The sequence below is a fragment of the Miniopterus schreibersii genome (assembly GCF_964146895.1).
Source record: "Miniopterus schreibersii genome assembly, chromosome: 17".
Classification (NCBI taxonomy): Eukaryota; Metazoa; Chordata; class Mammalia; order Chiroptera; family Miniopteridae; genus Miniopterus; species Miniopterus schreibersii.
This window is the reverse complement of record NC_138117.1, coordinates 15,379,204-15,401,927: the sequence shown is the minus strand read 5'-3', so window position 1 is coordinate 15,401,927 and position 22,724 is coordinate 15,379,204. Positions and strand designations below refer to the sequence as shown.

Genomic DNA, 22,724 nt, shown 5'->3' with positions numbered 1-22,724 from the left:
GGTCACACCACCTTCAAGAGGCAGATTGGACCCGGCCAGGCAGCTCAGTTAGTTAGAGCCTCCTCCCGATACCCCAAGGCTGTGGGTTCAATGCCCTGTCAGGGCACATAGAAGAATCAGCCAATGAATGCGTAAATAAGTGGAATAACAAATTGATGTTTCTCTCTCTAAAATCAATTGGGGGGAAAAAAGAGGCAGTTCGAGGATGTATATCCTGGTCCCTCTGTGGCCACAGCTAACAGCGTTACTCATTAAATGGCAATGATTCTGAGCCCCGGGTCCTTTCTGATCAGAAAGGCAGGCTCCTCATTTGACTGTGAGTCAGTTCCCAGCCTCCTCCTCTGTGGCTGAGCAATGTGCTATGTCGCAAATGGAAATGGAAGCTCAAACCCTGATTTGAACGAGGCCCTTTTATGACAACGAAGGGAAAGCAGATGGTGGTAATTAGAGAGCCCTTGGCTTGGGTGCAAGAGCAAGTGCTCAGCAGGCTGGAGTCTGTGGACATGCAACCTCCCATCGTGCTTCGCTTGTTAGTACCCCACAAAATTCCCATGTGCTTCGCTTATTACTGTACAAAACTCCCATCATGCTTTGCTGATTACCCTACAAAAGTCCCATCAATCTTTGCTGGTTACCCTACAAAACTCCCATCATGCTTTGCTGATTACCCTACAAAAGTCCCATCAATCTTTGCTGGTTACCCTACAAAACTCCCATGTGCTTTGCTTATTACTGTAAAAAACTTGGATCATGCTTTGCTTGTCTCACCCTCCAGGGTCATCCCTCATGAGCGGAGGATATTAACCATCCTGCAGTGGCTCACCCTGCCAGACAACGAAAGGTATTTGTTTCCCTCTCCCTGACTTTTCCTCCTTTCTTCAGTATATTTTAATCTTAGGTTAGAACTGGGTAAAGAACTAAATAGGCTGTGAAACAGCATAGCCCAGGTTCGGTATTATTAAGTTTTGTGGTTCTTAGCTTTAAGCCTTACTTCCCTAAGAAAGATACCATAGGCATAGGCCCTTGGGGAGCATTTAATTACAGGGATTACTACAGAGTTAATCCTGGCCACTGCCGCAGATCTTAAGGGAGTTCCTTGGATAAATGAACCACAGCATCGCAGGGATTGGGGAAGCATTAAGACTGGCTTTTCGCTTTAATGGAGCTGTTCTTTCAGGCTGCGGATTGCATGGCCCGTGTGAATTGTCACTGGGCTGTATTATCTTGAGGATCAAAGGCCTGAGTGTGTGTTCAGATTTTCCTTTGTGACTTTTGATTCCTGGAGGTGGTACCAGGCTGTTACCACAGTGAGGGTGGTGTCGGGAGTGGTGGATGTGGAAGCAATAGAAAACAAAACAAAACAAAATAAAACAAAAAAACAAGAACGTGATGTTTTCCATGGTAAGACTAATAGTGGTTGGGAGATTAATTAACTTGATATGAGAATATTTTTTTAATGTGTAGGAATATTGGGTATTCTTTGTTACGTGTGTTTGGGAGAGATTCTGAAGCTTCCTGTTTTCCCCTAGGCCTTCGGTCTATGCCTTCTATTCTGAGCAACCTGATTTCTCTGGACACAAATATGGCCCTTTTGGCCCTGAGGTTAGTAGCTTATCACCTACCCGAGGAGAAACTGCATTCCTGGGCTACCTGATCTATTGACCTTACTTCATGATTTGTACAAAGTTTCTCTGGGTGTAGGTATCTGAAAGGTTTATTCATAGTCAAAGATTTACAAGACTAAAAACATTTTTAAAAATCTGCAACTTGTTTCTCTTGCAGGGATTTCATTTAAGATTGATCTGATATTCAAATATATTTTCAACTTGGAGTTGATGGGAGGGGTATAGTCCAGCCTTGCAAGCATCAGTTAAAGGGGACAGGATGGAGAAGGGCTGGCATTTTCCATCACTGCGACAGGAATGAAAAGGAATCGGGAGATTATAAAGCATTGCAACTGACTTCCAGCTCCCTTAAAATGATTATGCAGTTCAGACAGGATAGGTCAGCTAAGTAGCTCTACTAGCCTTAGCAGGTACAAGCAGCTGGGCATATGTAATAGCTTTGGACACTTTTTATTGATAAATTTTCACATCAGCATATACCTGTGAAACCATCACCACAGTCGAGAGTATGAACCTCCAAAAGTGAAATTCTTAATTGAGAGAAATACTGTTGAATGAATCTAGTTAGCAGAGCAATGCGACACCCTTTATCAAACACTAAGGAATCTTAGTAGAAGACATTCCATTTGTAAGGTAGTAGCCAGTATAACTTCAAATTCAGGAGGGGAAAGGGATGGTGATGTTTTATTACACTCCTCTTTCATCTAGAGATGGAAATCTGCCAACATTTCAGCATAGATCATTTAAAAATACCATGACATTTGCAAATCTAAACCTCTTAATATTTTCAATATTTCCCACTACTCATTCTTACTAGGGTGGTGAGATCTACACCAACATAATAAAACCTGATTCTGGGTGAGAAATAATTCCACAAACTTTGTTGATGGAAATTGCCTTCAATTCCCTGTTAGGCCATGACAACACTGTGCTCAGCATAAGGATGAATAGGATGACTATAACACAGATAATATTTGGTTTAAGTATTTCTGAGCAAAATGCAGCATGTTTAAGCAAGGACAGTAAATGCCAAGGAGCCACAAGTATTTCTGAATGTTTTCATATTAATTCAGTGGTGATGTTTTTAAGCACTGGAAACAAATGGCTATTTAAAACCATTCTTAGTTTGCCTTAAATCACTGAAGTCATATAAGTCTGATGCTCTTTTTCTGATGCCTTTGATGTTCAACCAGTGTTGCATGATTATGAAACACAAATGATAAAACGAGATAAACATCTGCATGTATGAAACACAAATCTTATTCCTGCCAGAGCAAGCCTGGCCGTTTTATCTTTAGGATGACTTTCTTTGAGATTAAAGTGAACAAAAGGAACCACATTTTATTAAAATGTTAAAAACACACAACAGCCTCTAAGCAGTTCCATGTGCCCCACTTAAAGGTTTGACTTTAAATAGATAATAATATCCCCTAAAAGACCCTGTGGCATAAGCAGAATAGGGATTTGGGAGCGACTTGGTATAGCCATACTTTTAAAAGAGGAGGCTGATACTTAAAGAGGCTTGGGGCTGCTCAAGTTGTACAAATGATAAGTGAACTAAGAGATAGAACCTCAGAACCTCTGACTGCCAGGCCAGAGTTCTTCCTGTGAAACCCTTTAACCCTCCCTCCTTCAGTCCAGGAGATAAGCAGAGTGGTCAGTTAATAACTATGTTCAAATTATACAGGGCATTTTATGTCAGAAGTTGGCTTTTTACAGTAAGCTCTTGTAATCCTCATTTCCTTAAAAGTTGTTTGGCCTAGTAATAAACATTCTTTATCAATGGATCTCTCTGGTTTTCTAATATGTGTAGTTCAGTTATGGGTACTTACTTGGGAGTGTATGTCTGTGTGTTTTAATTAAGAAATAAACTAAAAGTTTTTTTAAGTACTGAGCAACAATAAATGAAACATAATATAGGATGCTTTAATTTGCTGTAATGAAGGCTCTATGCTCAGTTTGCTCATAAATATACAAACGGAGGTTTTTCTTGTGCTATTTTTTGAATTAAGAGTTGGAAGTATTCAGGCATGCTATGTTCTTTTTAGTATTAATGCTTCTTGTAACTAGGATATTCTCATGTATCTACTGGGTAAAACAGTCTGGATTAGATATTTTGGAATATATCTTTAATTATGATAACCTGGTAGCCTGGTCACTTTCTTCTCCTAATACAAAGGATATTTTCAGATGTCACTATTTTTTATTTGGTTCTAGGAATCTTATTTTTACTGAAAGAAAACAAAACAGTTTATGCTTTTAAAACACAAAACCAAAGCAGACCAGCTAAACCTCTCTTCTGTTGTAGACTAATCGGCTTATATACCTATCATCCATCATACACATTTATAGTGCACGTAAAGATTATACTAGCTGAAATATTATTTTAAAAATCAGTTACATGCTATATTTTCCATCAGTGAGAAACTATCTTGCATCTGAAATTTCACTGAAATGATTCCATCTAGCAAAATGTTGTGTGCTACAACAAGTTGAAGTTTGTACTTTCTTGCTTAATTGAGTATACTTTTTTTCAGGACAATTCTCAAAGGCTATGCAATTAGATGACCAAACATTGGGCTGATAGTTTCGAGAAATGGTGTATTGCTCCTGGTTTCATAGTGTAATGGTGAATGTTCAGAGACATGCTTGCTTTTGATTATTGGCGCAATCTTCTTCCCTTTGACCTCTGTGCTTTCTTTCTCTGTGACCCCTCGATCGGCTGCTCTTCTTGGCCTAGAGGCAGAGCTTTGGCTGGCTAGTGACTACCTTCCGAGGGCAGAGTATCCTGAAAAGCAGGGAAATTTGCCCCTCTCCCTCCCATCCTCTTAATAACCTCAGGCTAAGTCTTCCAAAGTCAGACTAAAGTGTGGCTGGTCAGTGAAAACTTAGCTTTTGTCTACCTCTAACACAGAAGAAGGAAAGGCGTGCAATGTAATTGCTGGATGAGAGCTCATTCTGACTAAATCCTGCCCCGCTGCTCCTCTAACCTGCTGCGATCGGAGGGCCGGCCTTCGGCCTTCGGAATGTTGAGTCCCTTGGAAATGGCCTGGTGTCTCATGGGCAGACTTGAGCTCTAGATGAATGTACTCGGGGACCAGGAGATGGGAAACCCTCTTTCCTTTTGCTTGTCTTCTCGTGGAGAATTGCCTAAAACTAGAAGCATTTTTTAAAAACACCCAACCCAACCAGAACCTGTGGGGCTGTGTCTTTCAATCGCTATGCCGGAGAGAGAGGATGAGACAGAAATGGAAGTGCCTTTGCAGTCGCTTGCTCTGGAAACAGTGACATCGCATGGCAGATGGCCTCCTCTGCGGATACACTAACATTGTTCCTCCTTCTGCCCCTTCTTGCATCTGAATGATTCTCCGGATAGTCCCACCGAGAGAAAGCAGCTAGGTAGACAGCAGAGCTTGCTGCTTTAATTCACCTTTGCACCATCAGCAAATCAGGGGCCTGGTTTTCTCCAGCATTTAAAAAATCCCAAAAGGTTATCTTCTTGACTCAGTTTATGTGTTGGCCTTAATTGCGCTCTAGATTTTCAAAACAAGATGCACAGTACTGCCACTCCCCCTGAAACAGGGTTTCTGATAGCAGGAGTGTCAGTAGACTCTTTCTTGATATGTGTACTAAGATGAAGAGATATTGATAACTTTGTACATTTTATCTAGTTATACAAGAGACTTTTTAAAAAGACAGCTATATTTATGGTTCTCTCCTGACTTAGAGTTTCTCTGTATTGGAAACCTAAAGGATCAGAGACAAGTTCTCTCTCCTGCTCAAAGTCCTGATTCAGGGAAGTACATTCATGACCAAGGAGCACTGCTTATTATTTATGTTTTAGTCCATCCTTGGTTTTAAATTTTTTTTCTGTTTCTTGCCAATAAAGGTGACAGTTGCTTTAATATAGTTGGTGGTATGAACAGATAGCTATCAGATTCTGAATTGGAACCACCTACATGAATCCTGCTGTCACCTTGAAATGACCATGTGGCTAATATTCTATTTAGTTTTCAGCTAGTACTTTTTAAATGGAGAGCTCTTCATAACCAAGAACCAGTTCTCTCCCCAATGTAGGAGTTTTGAAATGCAGAATTCTATGTCACCTTCAGGTGTATCTACACCTGTCAGTAGGCTCCTCAGCCTTAAGAAATCTATGTGACTAGATTCTCTTAAATTATATTCTTGTTCTCAGTGAGGAAGCTGTGATAGCAGCTTCAAGGTCCATTTAAAGGGCTTCTCTCTGTAGAGGTCCCTGAATAATCCCTCATACCAACTTTTTCTCACTTAAGGAGCCTTAGTTTTTCTAACTAAGACTCTGCTGACCCCAGATGGCAAAGTGTGAGCTTTATTATCTGACCCAGAGGGACAGACGACTTCTGAGTCCAGACATCTCTATCCGCCAGTACAGGAGAGTAGTTATGGCTCACCTCTTACTCCGGCTAAGAGACCTAAGAGGAAGGTTATCCCTAAGAGGAGACAGGAAAGACCAGTTGCTCCTCCAAAGAAAAGAAGAAGAAAATTACATAGGATGGATCATTATGCCGTGGAAACGCGTCAGGACAAAGTAAGTTTATCTATTGTTCCAAAGCTTTGTGGCGGGCAGGTCTGAGTTGGAGGTTTGCTTCAGTGCCTTGGCTTGAAACTCAACTAAATACATGTCAGAAAAACTCTGCTGCCCCATCCTTGGCTTTGAGTCCAGAAGAATCTGGTACTGCTGAGGTTAACACCGATGTGAAGACCTCCTGAACTTTCAGCGAGGCAGGAAAAAAGAGCCTTCTACTTTCTTTAGAGTTAGTTGCCCTAAAACGAGTATTCATATTGAGGCTTGAGTGAATGTTAAGAAGGCTACTGGCTTTGTTTCCACTTATTCACAGAATTTGTTACAGTGGTTTGTTTGTAGCCTTTGGTTCTTGAAAACAACCTAGCAAGGTAGCTGGGGGAATCCTCAAAGATAATGTAGATTAGAGCTCAGTAGAAAATTGGCTCAGATTTGTGGTCTGTATTGTCAGAATTCTGAAAAGGCCTTAGGTTGCAGATAAGGGAGTAGCTGAGACAGAAAGAAAGAGGAAGTCATGGATAGATAGAATTGTGTGTCACTTAGAGACCATGAGTAATGTCTAGTCTTCAGTATATTTGTATGAACCTACAGGCTAATATTCTCAAAACCTTCAGATACCTCCAAGGCATGATCTCATTTATGATGGTCTGAGCTGATCACTAAGAAGTAGCTTCAAGATTTTACCTAAGTTGTCTTGTTTAGTAAAGGAAAATAAGTCATTGCCAAGGGTTGATATATGTTGGGTATTTAGTATTTCTGTGTCTAGGCAAAGGTCTTTAAGGAGAGCGTAGTTTCTCAGAGGCAAATATCACTCAGCCCCCCATCGGTTAGTCCTTTCAGATTATGCTTCATGTGTCATTCTGAAATTTTCACTTGTGACTTCCTCCTTGGGAAAGAATTTGAAATACTGACTCCCTTCATGAAGAAAAACAAGTTTACAACTGATTTTACTGATGACATGATATGAGAGAAGGTCTTGAGTCATCTGAGAAGATGCTAATGGAAGATAATACTGTGTGTCTGAATGAAAAACGATATGCAGATCCCTTCTGTTCTTATCTAAGTCATCTTGGGTGTATGTGTGTAACTGTCATTAAATAGTAAAATTCATCTGAAGTACTGTCAAGTCTTTGTCTGATATTATGGTTCTTGAAAATCTTTCCATTGCAGAGATGAAAGGAAGGGGAGGTCCCTAGTATGTGGGAGCATTCATGCTGTTAGATGCTTCCATCTGAAGCAAGAAAATAAGAGATGGATTATGTTTCTTAGGCTTTGGAAATGTTCTTCAGAGAACTAAGTTTTTTTGTGTTTTTCTGTTAGGCTAAATAAGAAATCTTCTAGAACAAGATCAGTGATCCACTTCTGTTTTCTAAGACTCTTGTAGGTTCTTAATTTACTCAAAATCATCTTAAAAGGGCTAAATAGATATGCAGAAGAGGTTCTTCTATTAAGCATCTATTATTCTCAGAAATAGACAGTCATTTGGAACATTAGGTGGATTGCACTGTGTTAATGATGTTCTAATTTAGCATCCAGTGCAGGTTACCTTTAACCTCAGAATTGCTTTTCATTCACTTAGCCTCCATTTCTTGCTGTGGTTCAAAGCCTAAATCTTCTTGCTGTGGTTCAGTGCCTAATGCGACTTTACCTAGGGTACACGAGACTTAAACAGTCATCTGACTTTCTGCTCGCTCTCAAAATTCTTGGATTTAAAGAACATTGTTACATTTTAGAAAGGCCATCATCTCTAAAAAAAAGAATTTCCCTTAATATTTCTTATATTTTGTACATCAAAGTATCTTGAAAGGGATTGGATAAAGAGAGATTTTATACTCCTGAAAGAATACAAATAAAGTACGTAGACCAGATTTCCATCAAGAATGGCAGGCAAATCTCCCTAGACAAAGCTCTGCCTCTGGGCCTGAAGTTTTCTTTCCAGAATGTTCTAGGAGTAGAAGATCTATGAGAAACTGAAAGGAAAAAAAAAATACTTGTAGGGACTAATTTCCCCCCTTTTCCAGATGACAAATCCTCTGAGGGAAATTGACAAAACAGTGGGACAATTAATGGACGGACTGAAACAACTGAAGCTGCATCGCTGTGTGAATGTCATCTTTGTTGGAGACCATGGTAAAACTCTGTTTCTTCTTTACTAATAGGTTAGATGCACAGATGATGTTTCTGATGGTGCTGAGGAAAGGAAGGAACCCTTTCCCTCAGAATCCCAGGTCACGTTCTTCACCTCTTTCCCCATTTCATCAGGGTGGGGAATGATATCAAGCCATGACTCAAACTAGGAGATGACCTGAGGTGACCCCAAGTTCATTTTGATCAAAACCAGGGACTTCCTGTATCTTTCTATTCTCTTTAGGAAAATTTGTTCTACAGAAACCCTTCTCTTATTAAAATGTTGCAGACGATTTGCTTGTTATATTAATATCTTCCTCCATGAATGTGACATATTGGCTGATAATACCCTGTCCCTGATAGCCACATCCATGAAAGGAGCCCATAGGGTTTAGGAGGCTAAAAAATAAATCCAAACATGATAAGGAGGCAGAGATTCTCGTCAAAGTGGCATAGAAGTAAGATTATTTCCTTGCATCCACTGAGGGAATTCAAGACAAAACCCAGAGAACCCTGCTTTAGTAGAGAATACAGTTGAAAGAGAGGAAGAAGTCATTTTTCTAAATCACTGTATAAAGTAGAAAAATTCAATACCCCTTTTTTGAGGTGATCAAAAATGTCATAAATATTGTATGATTATAGGAGTGGCTGGAGGGGGGTCATCAGAGAGCCTTCTTATTCACAAGTGCTCAGGCTGGGTTCAGGAGAGTAGCTCCTGCCTTCCAGAACTCTCACCTTGAAACAGTGACCCTTTAATAGGCTACACCTTTCTGGAAGAGGAACATTGGTTGACCCTTTGGTAGTTCTGTTAAGAATGAATGACAGGCAAATTTCCCTAGTCAAAGCTCTGCTCTGGGCCTGAAACTTTCTTTCCAGAATGTTCCAGATGATCTATGAGAAGGTTAAAAAAAAAATCAAAAATCTGTGGGACTGACTTGCTCTTTTGCAAGGGCTAAATGTGACCCTCTGCAAAATCATGCTCCACAAGTTTGATTTTTGTGGAGAGCCTCAAGTAGGACAGAGACTTTGGAGCATGGGACACATCTGATTCAACTGAAGTTGCCCAGAGGTGTCAAGAGCATTTGGTTACATGTTGGAGCCAGATGTCTAAGAAGTAGATGGGTCCCAATGAGTAATGGTTCCCAATGGAGCATTGTAAAGGCCCTGGATAGATTAAACCTTGTCTTGCCAGTGTGTAGGCTCCTGAGATGAGTAGATTGCTTTGGTTTTGGGAAGCCGCAGCATCTTACTTAAAAGGTAGTGTTCACTAGCATTTCAGAGCCTGGGCTTTGGAATGAGTTTCACTGGTGTTCAACTTGCACTGAACCACTTAAGAGCTATTTTACTTAAACGATATGTGACCTCTCTCCAAGCCTCAGCCTCCTCATCTGTAGAATGGGAGCAGGAACACCACTTACATGGAATTAGTCTGGAGGGTGAAGGGTGATGATGTTACAGAAGCACTTTACATATGGTCTTCAAAAGCAAGAGAGATGGTTCACTATTATGGTGGCGTAGGTGACTTCCTAGAAATGTAACAAATGGAAGACCCATCCAGTCTTCCATTAGTATGTATTTGTAGACTTCCCCTTCTTGGGTTAACATTGTACTAGAACGTAGTAGCTGTTGATTGTTTTAATTTTTCTTCCTCAAAGTTGAAATGTTAAAAAGCAAGATATAGAACCCTTGTGCTATATTGGGACATATTTTTCTCTCTCTTCATTTCAATTTGTTTATAAAACAAAAGGGTCTGGATCTGGGATGCCAGAAGGTGATAATTTGAATTTTACTAGGATCTGGGATGCCAGAAGGTGATAATTTGAATTTTACTAGATCCAGGCTACCCTAAGTTATAATTTTTTATTATAAAAACCTTAGGACATTCTTTATAGAATCACTTATTTTCTCCTCTTAGAGAACATGCATCGATTGGATTGTGCAAAACAATATATTAAACTTTTGAAGTTCCATGTCATCTCATAAATTCTGAAATGACACTAAAGATCTCTACCAGCTTCCATGGTCTATGACTCTAAGACTTGGGTTTATTTTTGTTTTTATTTATCTATTTTAAACATAGATCAAGAAATTTTCCTTGTCATGGCAGGAAACAAATCTTGGGTCCAGAGAGATATTTGTTGGTTAAAAACATTCCCTACCTAGATCCTTCTTGTCTTCTAGTTGCTAGCTTTCAGTTTTGACTGATTACATTGTTTACAACTTGTGTTCAGTGTTATTTTGTTTTTCAGTGTTATTTTGTTCTTCAGTTTGGGTGGTCATCAGGGCTACATTTTTCTTTCTCATCTCTTGTTGCCAGTATTGTTTTGTCAGTAACATCCAAGGCCACCAGTGGAGACAGAGTGAGGACTGGTGATTATGTGCTCAAGCCAGGAGATATATTAGAGAGAGAGGGTTGCAAAATGACATTTTGTAAAAGAGACTTGGAACTATATATTCCAGTTATTTACTCCACCCACAGCTGGGGGGAGAAAAAGAATAAGATCTTTTTCATAGGGACTGTGTAAATAGATTTTTTAAAAAAAGATTATGGTTACTTCCTTTGTCTTGCTGTTCTTGCTGAATGATTTAAAATGATAATTGAGATGATGCATTTTTAACTATCTATCGCTGCAACATAGTATTAAATCAAAGTCTGGTGCAAAGATTATATAAAGAAGTATAAAAAAAATGTAAAGTCAATTAAGAAATCTCAGAAGAGAGAGATCCTTGCATGAAGCTGTTAAAAACTAAAGAGATGCCTGGATGTTATCTTTAGTGGCTGTGTTAAGATTTTAATTTTAAGATGGTCTGAAAGTCCTTTTTCCCCTCCCCATAGGAATGGAAGATGTCACATGCGACAGAACTGAGTTCTTGAGCAATTACCTGACTAATGTGGATGATATTACTTTGGTGCCTGGAACTCTAGGAAGAATTCGATCCAAACTTAGCAATAATGCTAAATGTAAGTCAATCCTTAAAATACTAAGATATTAGAGTGGTAATATTGTAGACTAGGTAAGGGCTTGTTCTCTGAAGTTCATCGGAATACTTGGGAAAAGTCCTAGCTCTGTAACTTCTTGAATAAGTCATTTAAAATCTAAGCCTCAGTTTTGCATCTGAAAAATGGGAATGATAACAGCTACCGCCTGGGGCACTGTGAAAATGAATCTACGTGTATCGCTTCGAGTGGTTCCTGGCACATGAGAGCACTGTATAAATATTTGCTCTTGTTTTTATCATGTAGAAATACACTTCATTTGAGGAATGTGCATAAACCATAAACTTCTGTTTACAAGAAAACGTTTCAATAAGAGGTTCAGGCTCGCTCTTTAGCTGAAGCTGAGCCCATGACAGGATTAGGAGAACCACACTCAGACCCTGAACATTCCTACAAGTCCAGTTGAAGGGGACTCTTCATCTTAATAAAAGCGATTGACCAAACCCAAGAGGAGAAACTATTATGCCCTTGGGAAGTGCTAGCTGCTTTGAAAGATATGAAATAAACAGGAATAATCTTATCACTTATGTTCTGCACATTCAAGTTCTGAGATACCACAGATAAGAACTTTAATTTATGGACTAAGATGTTTTAGGTGCTGCCCATCTAGCTGTCGAGAAGTCCAAAATTTTATTGGAGACATGCTGCGTTTGGGGGGAAAATGCTATTAGAGCTTTTAGCCTTGGGGTTTAGAAACCATTGGCACCAAGCGTAAAGCTTTGGAAAATTAAGTTTTTCCCAAACTACGATCTTGAGTCAACACAAACGGGAACTGTTCCAAGGTCAGCTCCAGGCAGTCTTGTGAAATCAACAAAACATCAGTGTTTCTGCCTCCCCTTTTTAATGTCCTTTCTGTCCTCCGTTTCCCCCTTCTCTGCTCCCTGGACATGGGCAGGCCCGCTCCAGAGACAGGGTACAAGTCACTGGGGTACCTCTTGAGTTAGCATTTGCATTTTAGCACTTATGCACGGAAGCTTTTATGTCTTTTGAAAGGTATCTCGGACCTCAGTAAATATAAAGGAGAGGTTGTTTTATACATGTGATTTCATTTTATGAGAGACATTAGAGTGGTGGTTAAGAGCACAGACAAATGGTGACAGGATGTCTGGGCTCCAAGGCCTGCTGTGCCAGGTGCTCCCTGTGACCTCAGGAGGGCTGCTTAAACCCTCTCTGCCTCAGTTTCCGCATCTGTAAGGATTGTTGGGAAGAGTAAAGGAAAGATTACGTATCGCTTAGGCTGGTGTTTGGCATGTCTCGGCGGCATCACTCTTTAGCTAAGTTTATGCACCAGCTTATTTAATCCTCCCCCTAGCCCTGTGCGGTAAGTATTATTTGTCTCCTTTTACACACAGTAGAAATCAAGGCTCAGAGAGAGGTGAAGAAACAGGCTCAGAGTATGGCAGCTAGTAGATGGCAGAGCTAAGATTTAAACCCAGATTCTCTGGTTCTTAACCCCTCCCCTGTGCCCGGGGCCTCTTCTGCTCACACGCGGGAGAGCTGTTAGCGCGGGAGGGCCAGCTACTTCGGAACTGAGGGATCGGCGTCCCAAGCATGGCCTCGGGCCTCTGTTACTTCCATGCTTCGTTATCGAAGAGCAGGAACTTCCTCGGGTCCTGCTGAGGACCGTGGTTCATGAGGCCACAGAGTTCAGAGGTTCGGAGCCTGGCTTGCTCGGCCAGCGCCAGGGCCGGTGTGTAAGCCCCTGCACCTTCTCAGTGCCGCGGGCTGAGTGCGGATTCCGGCACGTACCTCCAGGGCTGTTATGAACCGCCAGAGAGAAAGTCCTGCAAAGTCTTACAGACAGAGTGCACGTGCCCTGGGCACAATCTGGGTTAACCGTTACTTCCACCGTCACTACAGGCACGTGCTGCTTAGCAACAGGGATATGTCCTGAGAAAGCCACTGTTAGGCGGTTTTGTCGTTTGCAGCCACCGTGGACTGCGCTTACACGGACCTAGATGGGACAGCCCGCTGCACACCTGGGCACGGGGTAGACCACCATCGTAATGCGGTCCATCGTTGACTGCAACGTTGTTAGACGGATGTCACTGTACTTATTTGCTTTCCATGAAAATATGCAAGTAAAGTTTAACCCAATCTATGTAGAATGGAATCCACATTTAAAAGCTTTGGATTTCATAGCTTTAGAACTAAGATTCTGAAAATTGTCTTTGAATTGTATGTGTTTATACCAAAAGGCAGACTTATTCATGCATTTTCAACAAATGTTTATTTATAGTTATTAATAAATGTTTACTGAGTGCCTATTATGCACAGACCCTCGGGAAGTGGCAGGAAAGGACACAGACATGACCTGTTCCAGTGATGTTTATGTCCCAGGGAGGGCTGCGTCGTGACAGTTGGTATCTCTCCTGAACTCCGCTTCCCTTTTCTGCTGATTCTATAATAACACACTAAGGCAAATTTTTTGAAAACAAAACAAAGTCCAACCAACCTACAATCTCCTCTTTCTCCCCACCCCCTCCAAAAGGGGACCTTCAGATAATATAATCCTGTCCACAGTTTATACACAGCCATCATTTACATAGTTTTGCTTTTAGCTAGTTCAGGGTATTGACTAAAATATCCTTTGTTTGCTGGTAGTGAAAATAAAGGAGGTGCATCCATGTGTGTGTCTGTGGAGACATGATATTACTGAGGAGACAAAACTCCCTTTAGAAAGCAGAACCCAGTGCGCTAGACATTCATCTTGAAGGGGATGATAACTTGTTTCAAAGATCTGCAGATAAATAGGAAGTCACATTAAAAGCCCCAAAATGCCCAGTTTAGTTCCTGATGTTAAATTACAAATAAACTAAGTCCAGGCTCCAGAGGGACCATTTTGGACCATTTGGGGGGAACTTAAAGAAGCAATTCAGTCAGCCTTATCTCGGTGCTCTGGAAGGAGGAATTCCCTCCCAGAAGCGAGACCCAGACCCAGCAGGGAAGTTCACTGTACGAATTGTGCCACTTATTTAACTGCTTTTCACTTACTGAACTATTAAAATACCTGCACATAATTTAAATACATTTTAAACAAAACGCTAAAGTGATGGCCCTTCTGGGGGTGTGTGGGGGGGAGAATTGAGTCTCTTGATGCCAAAGTGATTTCTCTCATTGATGGTTGTCATCTCTTTTGAAATGTTTCTCCTCTCTTTGAACAGATGACCCTAAAGCCATTATTGCTAATCTCACGGTGAGTACTGCAAGTCACCAGGCCTCTGCCCTTGGAGCAGCTTCCACATGCTCATCTCCTGTGCTCGCCTGCCCTGTGGGGCGGGAGGAGCCTTTTCCCCATTGCCCTGCATCCTGTGTATTTGTTCTCCTTAGAGCTTTCAAAACTTCTGGCCTGTAGATAGCTGTAGGCTCCCTAATGGTCTTGGCAATGATACAAGCTGACGATATTTGATCTTTCCATTAGTACTAAAAAGTATTCGTTCAAGATTAAACAAATCCTTACTCTCTCTGAACCAGATCTGCCCACCACTGGTCCCCCCACTCCCCCACCCAGGACAGAGACCTTAAAAGCACACGAGGATGTAGTCACACGGCCGGACATGGGTCTTCCTCCCTTTCCTTCCTGCCTCCTGCCCCTTGATCGAAGCTGTTGGGAAAGGCCTTGGGGCTTGAATTGCTCTTAGTGAACCAGGAATGTATCTTAAAAATTCCTCACTCCCCTCTGATAACCTTCCATCTCCAAAGTTATCTACTCCTCTTCGAGCCTATTTGTTTTCAGTTTATATTATTTGATAGGGGGTAACAAATTCCATTTATTCGCTAACCACCTTTTCTTTGGCTTAAAACTTCCTTCAATTATCTAGAGAGAGACTATCTAAGTCTTTTTCTTGAACACACTCCATCTAAAGACCAATTTTCATTTACATTTCAGTGTAAAAAACCCGATCAGCACTTTAAGCCATACATGAAGCAGCACCTCCCCAAGCGTTTGCACTATGCCAACAACAGAAGAATTGAGGACATCCATTTATTGGTGGACCGCAGGTGGCATGTTGCAAGGTAACCTGGGGTTGGCTGGCCCGGTTTCTGATCTTCATCACCAGCTCTTTGGCAACTGGAGTGCCTATAAGGTCCTCGGCCATCATAAGACGAAATCTCAGTTGGAAATCTAACCCTTTCCAAAGCTTTGCTATGCTAGGCAAACACTGCTGAGACAATACATTTCTATTTTCTGGGTCTCGGCATCTCGGTGCCTCTCTCTTTTTCAGTTTTTGAATTTACATTCTAGCCTCTATTCTTTTTAAAAAATATATCTTTATTGCCCAGCCGGGCATGGCTCAGCGGTTGAGCGTTGACCTAGGATCCAGGCAATCGGGGTTCGATTCCCGGTCAGGGCACATTCCCAGTGGGGGGCTTGCAAGAGGCAGCCAATCAATGACTCTCTTGTCATTGATGTTTCTATCTCTCTCTCCCTCTCCTTTCCTCTCTCTGAAATCAATGAAGATATATATATATATCTTTATATATATATATAATAAAGATATATATATTATTTAAATATATATATATTTTTTAAATATATCAATAAAGATATATATATATCTTTATATATATATAATAAAGATATAGATATATATAGATATATCTTTATATATATATAATAAAGATATATATATATTATTTAAATATATATATTTTTTAAATATATCAATAAAGATATATATATATCTTTATATATATATAATAAAGATATATATATATATTTTAAATATATCTTTATTGATTTCAGAGAGAGGAAAGGAGAGGGAGAGAGAGATAGAAACATCAATGACAAGAGAGTCATTGATTGGCTGCCTCTTGCAAGCCCCCCACTGGGAATGTGCCCTGACCGGGAATCGAACCATTAGCTCCTGGATCCTAAGCCAACGCTCAATCGCTGAGCCATTGTCGCATGCACCAAAGGGTTGGTTGCTGGTTCCATTCCCGGTCAGGGCACGTATCTTAGTTGCGGGTACCATCCCCGGTAGGGGGCTGGCAGTAGACTCCCGATTAATGTTTCACTCTCACATCAATGTTTTTCTCTCTCTCCCTCTCCCTTCCTCTGTCTCTAAAAAAATCAATAAAAATATTTTTTAAAAATGAAAGTGTTTTGGAGAAGCGCTACATGACACTTAAGCAAACGGTGTCTTCTTGTCACAAAGAAGGTCAAATGATTTTGATGTATAGAGAGTGATGTTTCCATTTTCTGTTTCTATATTGAGATAATCTAGGAAAGGCTGGGCTTTTGTTAGAAACGTCACTATTTTAAGTTTACCACTGTTATACTCTTTAGTTGTATTGTATCATAGATAAAGTTGTATGCAAACATTTTTATAGAACACAGATCTTCATTCATTGATTAAACATCACCTATTTAAAAAGTGCCTATCGTGTGTTTGGCATTGAGCCTAGAGAAGGGTATAGAGAAGTGAGCTGGCAAACGTGGCCCTGGAGTGGAAAATCTTGCGCCCTCTGAGCTGAAGCACATAGGTAGGCAGAACATTGCCTGTGACAAGTACTTCGCTCCGTCCAAGCACAAGGTACAAGGAGAGCACCACGACTTCTGTTCAGAGGTCCCCGTTTGTCCCGGGCTGACTGTCAAAGCAAAGGCACCCGGGAGAAACATCATCCTCATGAACAGCATCCTCATTTCATCACCACAGGAATGATGCAATTAAAATAGAGATAAATATGCTTGTAAAAATCTCTTCTCAGAGATTCTTTGAGCATGGAACTTGTTTTTTTATCAGAGTGATTTCATGTGAAATCCTGACTGATTATACAATTGTCTTGATGTAGGAAACCTTTGGATGTTTATAAGAAACCATCGGGAAAATGTTTTTTCCAGGGAGACCATGGATTTGATAACAAGGTCAACAGCATGCAGGTATGAGTGCAGAACTGGGAATTGAAAATGCGTTTTAGTGGTTCTCAGGAGGGATGGGGAATGGAGGTGCGAGTGAAGGTGCACGGTATTCATAAGTCCTGGATATTAGCAATGTCTAATCGCTCTTCTTTTCTTATCTTTGGAAGACTGTTTTTGTAGGTTATGGCCCAACATTTAAGTACAAGACTAAAGTGCCTCCATTTGAAAACATTGAACTTTACAATGTTATGTGTGGTAAGTCACTTACTATTAATCAAAACCAATGACACGATCTTGAGTTAACGTATGAACTTCCTCAATGTCAGAGAAAGAAATGAGGTGTCTTTTTTCTGGGACCGCCTCGCCCCCCTGCAAAATTAATATTGTAACTTGCCCATTGGTTCGAAGGACAGAGTGCCATTCCCTACTATGGCTTCTTTGTCGCCCTCTGCCAGGTGACTAATGAGGGGTTTCCGTCATGTTGCTGTTGGCAGCCTTTGGCTGATCCAACATAGCATTACAGTCTGACACGGCCGGTCAGAGACCTGGTGGAGCAAGAGCTCCGCACAGAGCTTTCTCCCGCCTCCATCTATCGTATTGCAGCTCAGTTAAAATTTTGCCAGCTTGCATCCTGGCCAGCTATTTATGTGCTCCTAATTATTTTTCTTCCTTGAACTTCTAGTTGCTGCATGAGGACAACTTTTCCTATTTAGTAAGGGAGTGCCAGTCTGGTGGTTAAAGGGGGAGTCTGAAAGTCGGGTCTCCTGGGTTCTTTTCCCATCTTGGCTGCTGGCTCTCCCCTGCCCTGCCTCTCTGCTTAGGCAAGTCACTGTGTGCCCGCTTGGCAACCATTCCCTTGCAATGAAATCAGCCTGTTCATTTCACAGTGGCACTTCAAGGCGTAGGGCCAAAGCCCTCTCTTGTCCCCGTACTTCTGTGGAGTGCATGAGAGGGCAGGCCAGAGGTTAGGTATTGATTATAAGACTCATTTCAAAATTTGGGTTGCAAAGTTTCATAGAGATGCAGAGAGGCATGACACTGATAGTCTTTGGGTTCCTTCACTTTTCTTTTTGAGAATGTCTGTCTATGACCAAGCAATGAAGATGCTGTTTCAGAAAGCTGTGGCAAGACCTGTCGGGCTAGAATGGTTCAGGGAGTAAGAATGGAGTGTCTATTGTCTAAATTTGGTTTTTTCCAATTCTGACTTGTGTTCAGGGTTTTCAGACCGTTGGAAGGGGAATGGTTTTGGCTCCCGCCATATCTCATCAAAAAATATTTACATAGCACGTGGCTTCTTTTCTTTCTTCTCATCAGATCTCCTGGGATTGAAGCCGGCTCCTAACAATGGGACCCATGGAAGTCTGAATCATCTCCTGCGCACTAACACCTTCAGGCCGACCATTCCAGAGGAAGTCGCCAGGCCCAGCTACCCAGGGATTATGTACCTTCAGTCTGATTTTGACCTGGGCTGCACCTGTGATGATAAGGTAGAGCCAAAGGTAGAAATAATCTTTATGTTTATCATGGAGAGAGGAGGTGGTTGGGTATACGGCAGTGCTGTCCACTAGAACTTTCTGTGATATGTAAATGATACACATCTGTGTTGTCCATAATGGGAGCCACTGGCCAGATGTGGCTTTTGAGCACTTAGAACTAAATTTTTAATTTAATTTAATTATTTATGTTGAAAGAGCCATGCTTGGCTTGTGGCCACCATATTGGACCGTATTTCTATACCAGCATACGTATAAAAAGCAAAGGGCAAAAAGTAGAATTTATGAGGCTATTTTGTGGGTTCAGAATACCCAACCAAAGACTTTTTCTTTTTTCAACCTGGATCATGTGTCTATCAGTCATGTCCCAATAGGAAACAGATGGCCCATGCAGAAGAGGTTTTAAAGAGAGTTTATGGGGATTGTTTCTATCATGTTTAATGAGAGGAATATTAATAAAGGTTGAGTAGGGTAGAGGGATGTCTTTAGAGGGATAGTGAAGCACCCTGGGGCTAACAGGGGACCAGCCCTAGGCCTGAACAATTAAGCAGGGGAGCAGTCACGAGAACATGGAGAGAGAGCTATGTAGGGCGGAACTATGGGATTAGGTTGATAGGTGCAGCCAACACACTGTAACCTTGCAGGGAGCAGGCTGGGGGAATTAATAGCCCCTGTTGTCTTTCCTTTAATCACCTGCTGGTGCCTCCTATTGGTGAAGCCCAACTAAAAGCCAGAGAGCAAGCCTTCTCTTTTGATGCTATTCTGAGACATCAGTTTCTCAGGGCACAGAGCGGAGAAGGGAAGGGTACAACATGGATGGGGTGGGGTGGGGGTGCAAATAGAGCCTACCCAGCACATTGTGTTTGGACAGTTTTGAATACCAAAGTACTAGTGTTAAGCAATAGTTTGCTGAAATTTATATAGATCGAAGGCCTTTATAGTTGCCAATCAGTGCTTCTGACAGCAAGAAACTACGGTGTTACCACACTGAGTTCATGTGATTCCAACACAAAGCAAAGAAATGTTAGTTTTGCATGTGTGGTTTTATTATGGGTAAACCTGTGATCTTTCTGTTATACCTCGAAGAAATGTAAAATAGTTCTAGGTATCCCATCCCATCCCTTGCCATTTGCCACCTTCCAGAATTCCTATGGGCTTGGGAGCCCCAGCTTGGGATCTCACCCCTGGAGGAATTAATCCAATTTTCCCTTCATCCCTCACCTTACTTTTGCTCCTGATAAGAACCAATGAGGATAATTGCTCTCAGACCTCAGCTGGAGAAGCCGCATTGCCAAAATCAACAGGAAGTGGTTTCTGGAGTCCAAATATAAGTTTGGAGGAATCTATTAGTTGTATCTTGCTCTCCGAATTACCTTTCTTTTAGAGAATAAGAAATATTTTGGATATGTTATTTTAAGCTATATCGGAGGCGTAAAGGATCGTCTTTATTTTGTCTATGGATTTCCTCCAAAGACTACCTTCTTTTTCATAAAAAACAACAGACATATTGGAAAGGCATAGAGATTAATAAAATGACTACCTCAATACACACATCATGAGAAAGAAAGTATTACAGATTCAGTGGAAGCTCCATGTGTACCCTCCTTCCCCCAATCTCACTTCCTTCCTATTCCAAAGGTAACTAGTATCCTAAATATAGTGTATAATTTTATGAAAGTCTCTATACTTTTACTCTAACACATGTATCTCTTAACGGATATATTAATTAATCTTTAGTATAGTTCCCTAAAATAACCTATAGTATAGTTTTGCATATTATAATTTTTATGTAAGTGCTATTAAACTATATGTGTCCTGAAATTATTTTGTTTATCATGTTTTTTGAGATTTATGAATGTTAATACATAAGTTTTAGCTCATTCACTTTTACTTTTATTATTATTTTAAAAATATTTTTATTGATTTTGAGAGAGAGAGGAAGGGGGAGAGAGAGAGAAACATGGATGTGAGAGAGAAACACCAATCGGCTGCCTCCTGCATAACTCCCACTGGGGATCAAGCCCACAACCCAGGCATGTGCCCTGACCGGGAATCTAACTGGCAACCTTTCTATCAACTGAGCCACATCGGCTAGGGCTCACTTTTACTTTTAATAGTTAATATTTAATTGAAAAAATATGTCATAATGATTTTGTTCGTTTTCCTATTTGAGAACATTTGGTAATTTCCAATGATTAGCTCCTCCAACAATGTTGCAATAGACATGATTGCAGATGTCTTCTTGTACACATATGCTAGATAGTCTCAGATATATAGTGAAGGGTAGAGTTGCTGAGCCATTACTTTTCAGAACTGCTGAGTCATTACCTTTTCAGTGTTGGAAAAAGCAATTTCATAAATTAGCTCAGGAATCACTTTAATATACCTAAGGATTCATCTGAAACATTAAGGTACCTTTTGAATTAATTTACATATCTGTGCCCAAATACTCATCATTACCGGCATGGGAGGTTGGTACCTCGATTATGCGGTTTAGGAAAAGGAAAATCAAAGTCATGGAGAGATTAAAGAAGGTGCCATGACCATAGAACTATTAGAAAGGGGATGTCAATTTGAGAGAAAATTGTAATTCCTCTACTGAGTTTATAATACTGATGGCATTTAGGATCTTGTTTTGAATTCAGCAGGCTACTAAGTAAAGACAAGGTTACAGGAAAGGAGGAATATTTCTGATTTGCATTTTTCTTCTCTTTTCTCTTTCTGGTTTTCACACACGAAGAACAAACTGGAAGAGCTCAACAAACGCCTTCATGTAAAAGGATCCACGGAAGGTAAGGGGTTGATGGAAAAAGCAATCAGATAAGCTTTGTTTTTCAGTTTTCGAAAATTGAAGAGACTTATTTATTTCATAGTGTAAGCACGATATATTTTAAAATTCAAATTTGGATGGCAAAATGACTTCCATATCCATCTGGCAAAGGGTATTGGTTTAGTCTATGTACACAGATGCCAGCTGGGTAATTGAAAAATTCCATTAGATTTTTTCTTCTTCTTCAGTAACTTTCAAGCCCTTTAATAAGCAAACATACAATTGTGTAGCTGATGGGTCATAAGTTAAGGCGCTGATGGGAACTTCTATGAAGGGACTGAAAGTCACAATTACAAATGACAGCCGCTGGCACCTGTGCTGTAGCTCACACGGAGAGGCAAGTGTGGGTGTTGTGGCGGGGAGAGGGACAGGAGGGGCCGAGTCAGGGCTCCCTTTTCACGCGAGGATCATCTGGAGCCTCAGCTTATCCTCCTATGTTACGTACAGTGATAACATGCATGTATTAGTCAATTCTTGCAAGCTTGTGAAAAAAACAATAATCTCAGTGATTTATACCCAGAAAGCTGCATTTCTCGCTCACATGCCAGTATGCTGACTGCGGGCTCCGCGTGGCTCTGCCTCGTGTGTGCTCGTGGTCCTGGGCCCCTGGCTGGCACATGCCCTTTTCATGGCAGAGGGAAGGGGGTACGGCGGGACCATGTAATGGGTCTCAGGCTTCTGCTTTTATGAGGTGTTTGTTAGCTTCACAGTTAGTTCACTGATGAAAGCAGGGTACATGAAGAAGCACGTTCTTTTGATGGGGACCTTGTCCTGTAAGTCACATGGCAATGGGTGGAAGCAATAATTAAGGACAATAATGCATCTACCCCACAAGCTCTTTCATCTGGTTTTGAAATTCCAGGAAATTAGAAGAAACCAGAAGAGGAGGGACATGCTCCTATGCAGTTTATTGCAGTGGATGGGAGAGTATCTTGTATCAGCAAGGGAATGACTAAAAGTCTATAAAAAGGAAACAGAACCCGAGCACAGCAGCCCCGAGTCGCGCAGTAAAGATGCACACAGTCAGTTTCTCCTGAGAGCAGTGCTTAGGTTATTAGCTGACATGTGGTTCCGTTTATCACATGTGCTGCTTCCAATCTGATTAAGTAAAGGTTAAGGAAACCAATAGAAGATTTTATTTAGTTATTTTCCCTCTTTATAAAGATCTTCATCTTATTTCCTCTTTCCTTTCTGCATCACCACAGCCCCCCTTCTTCTTTGATCATA

The 22,724-nt window shown here is 40.9% G+C and overlaps 1 protein-coding gene across 9 annotated transcripts in view; it reads left to right on the top strand.

Moving 5' to 3' along the window:
* Positions 1-22,724, top strand: part of ENPP2 (ectonucleotide pyrophosphatase/phosphodiesterase 2) — a 95,788-nt gene that overhangs the window by 54,216 nt on the left and 18,848 nt on the right. For 4 of the 9 annotated variants that reach the window (XM_081116344.1, XM_081116342.1, XM_081116348.1 and 1 more), the window contains exons 10-19: positions 776-841; positions 1,530-1,602; positions 8,208-8,316; positions 11,150-11,275; positions 14,476-14,507; positions 15,201-15,328; positions 17,108-17,195; positions 17,342-17,429; positions 18,489-18,661; positions 21,408-21,459. In XM_081116344.1, the coding sequence (XP_080972470.1) occupies positions 776-841; positions 1,530-1,602; positions 8,208-8,316; positions 11,150-11,275; positions 14,476-14,507; positions 15,201-15,328; positions 17,108-17,195; positions 17,342-17,429; positions 18,489-18,661; positions 21,408-21,459 (935 nt within the window). Of the gene's footprint in view, positions 1-775; positions 842-1,529; positions 1,603-6,036; positions 6,193-8,207; positions 8,317-11,149; positions 11,276-14,475; positions 14,508-15,200; positions 15,329-17,107; positions 17,196-17,341; positions 17,430-18,488; positions 18,674-21,407; positions 21,460-22,724 lie in introns of all 9 variants that reach the window. The other 5 variants (XM_081116343.1, XM_081116341.1, XM_081116347.1 and 2 more) reach the window with 2 other exon arrangements.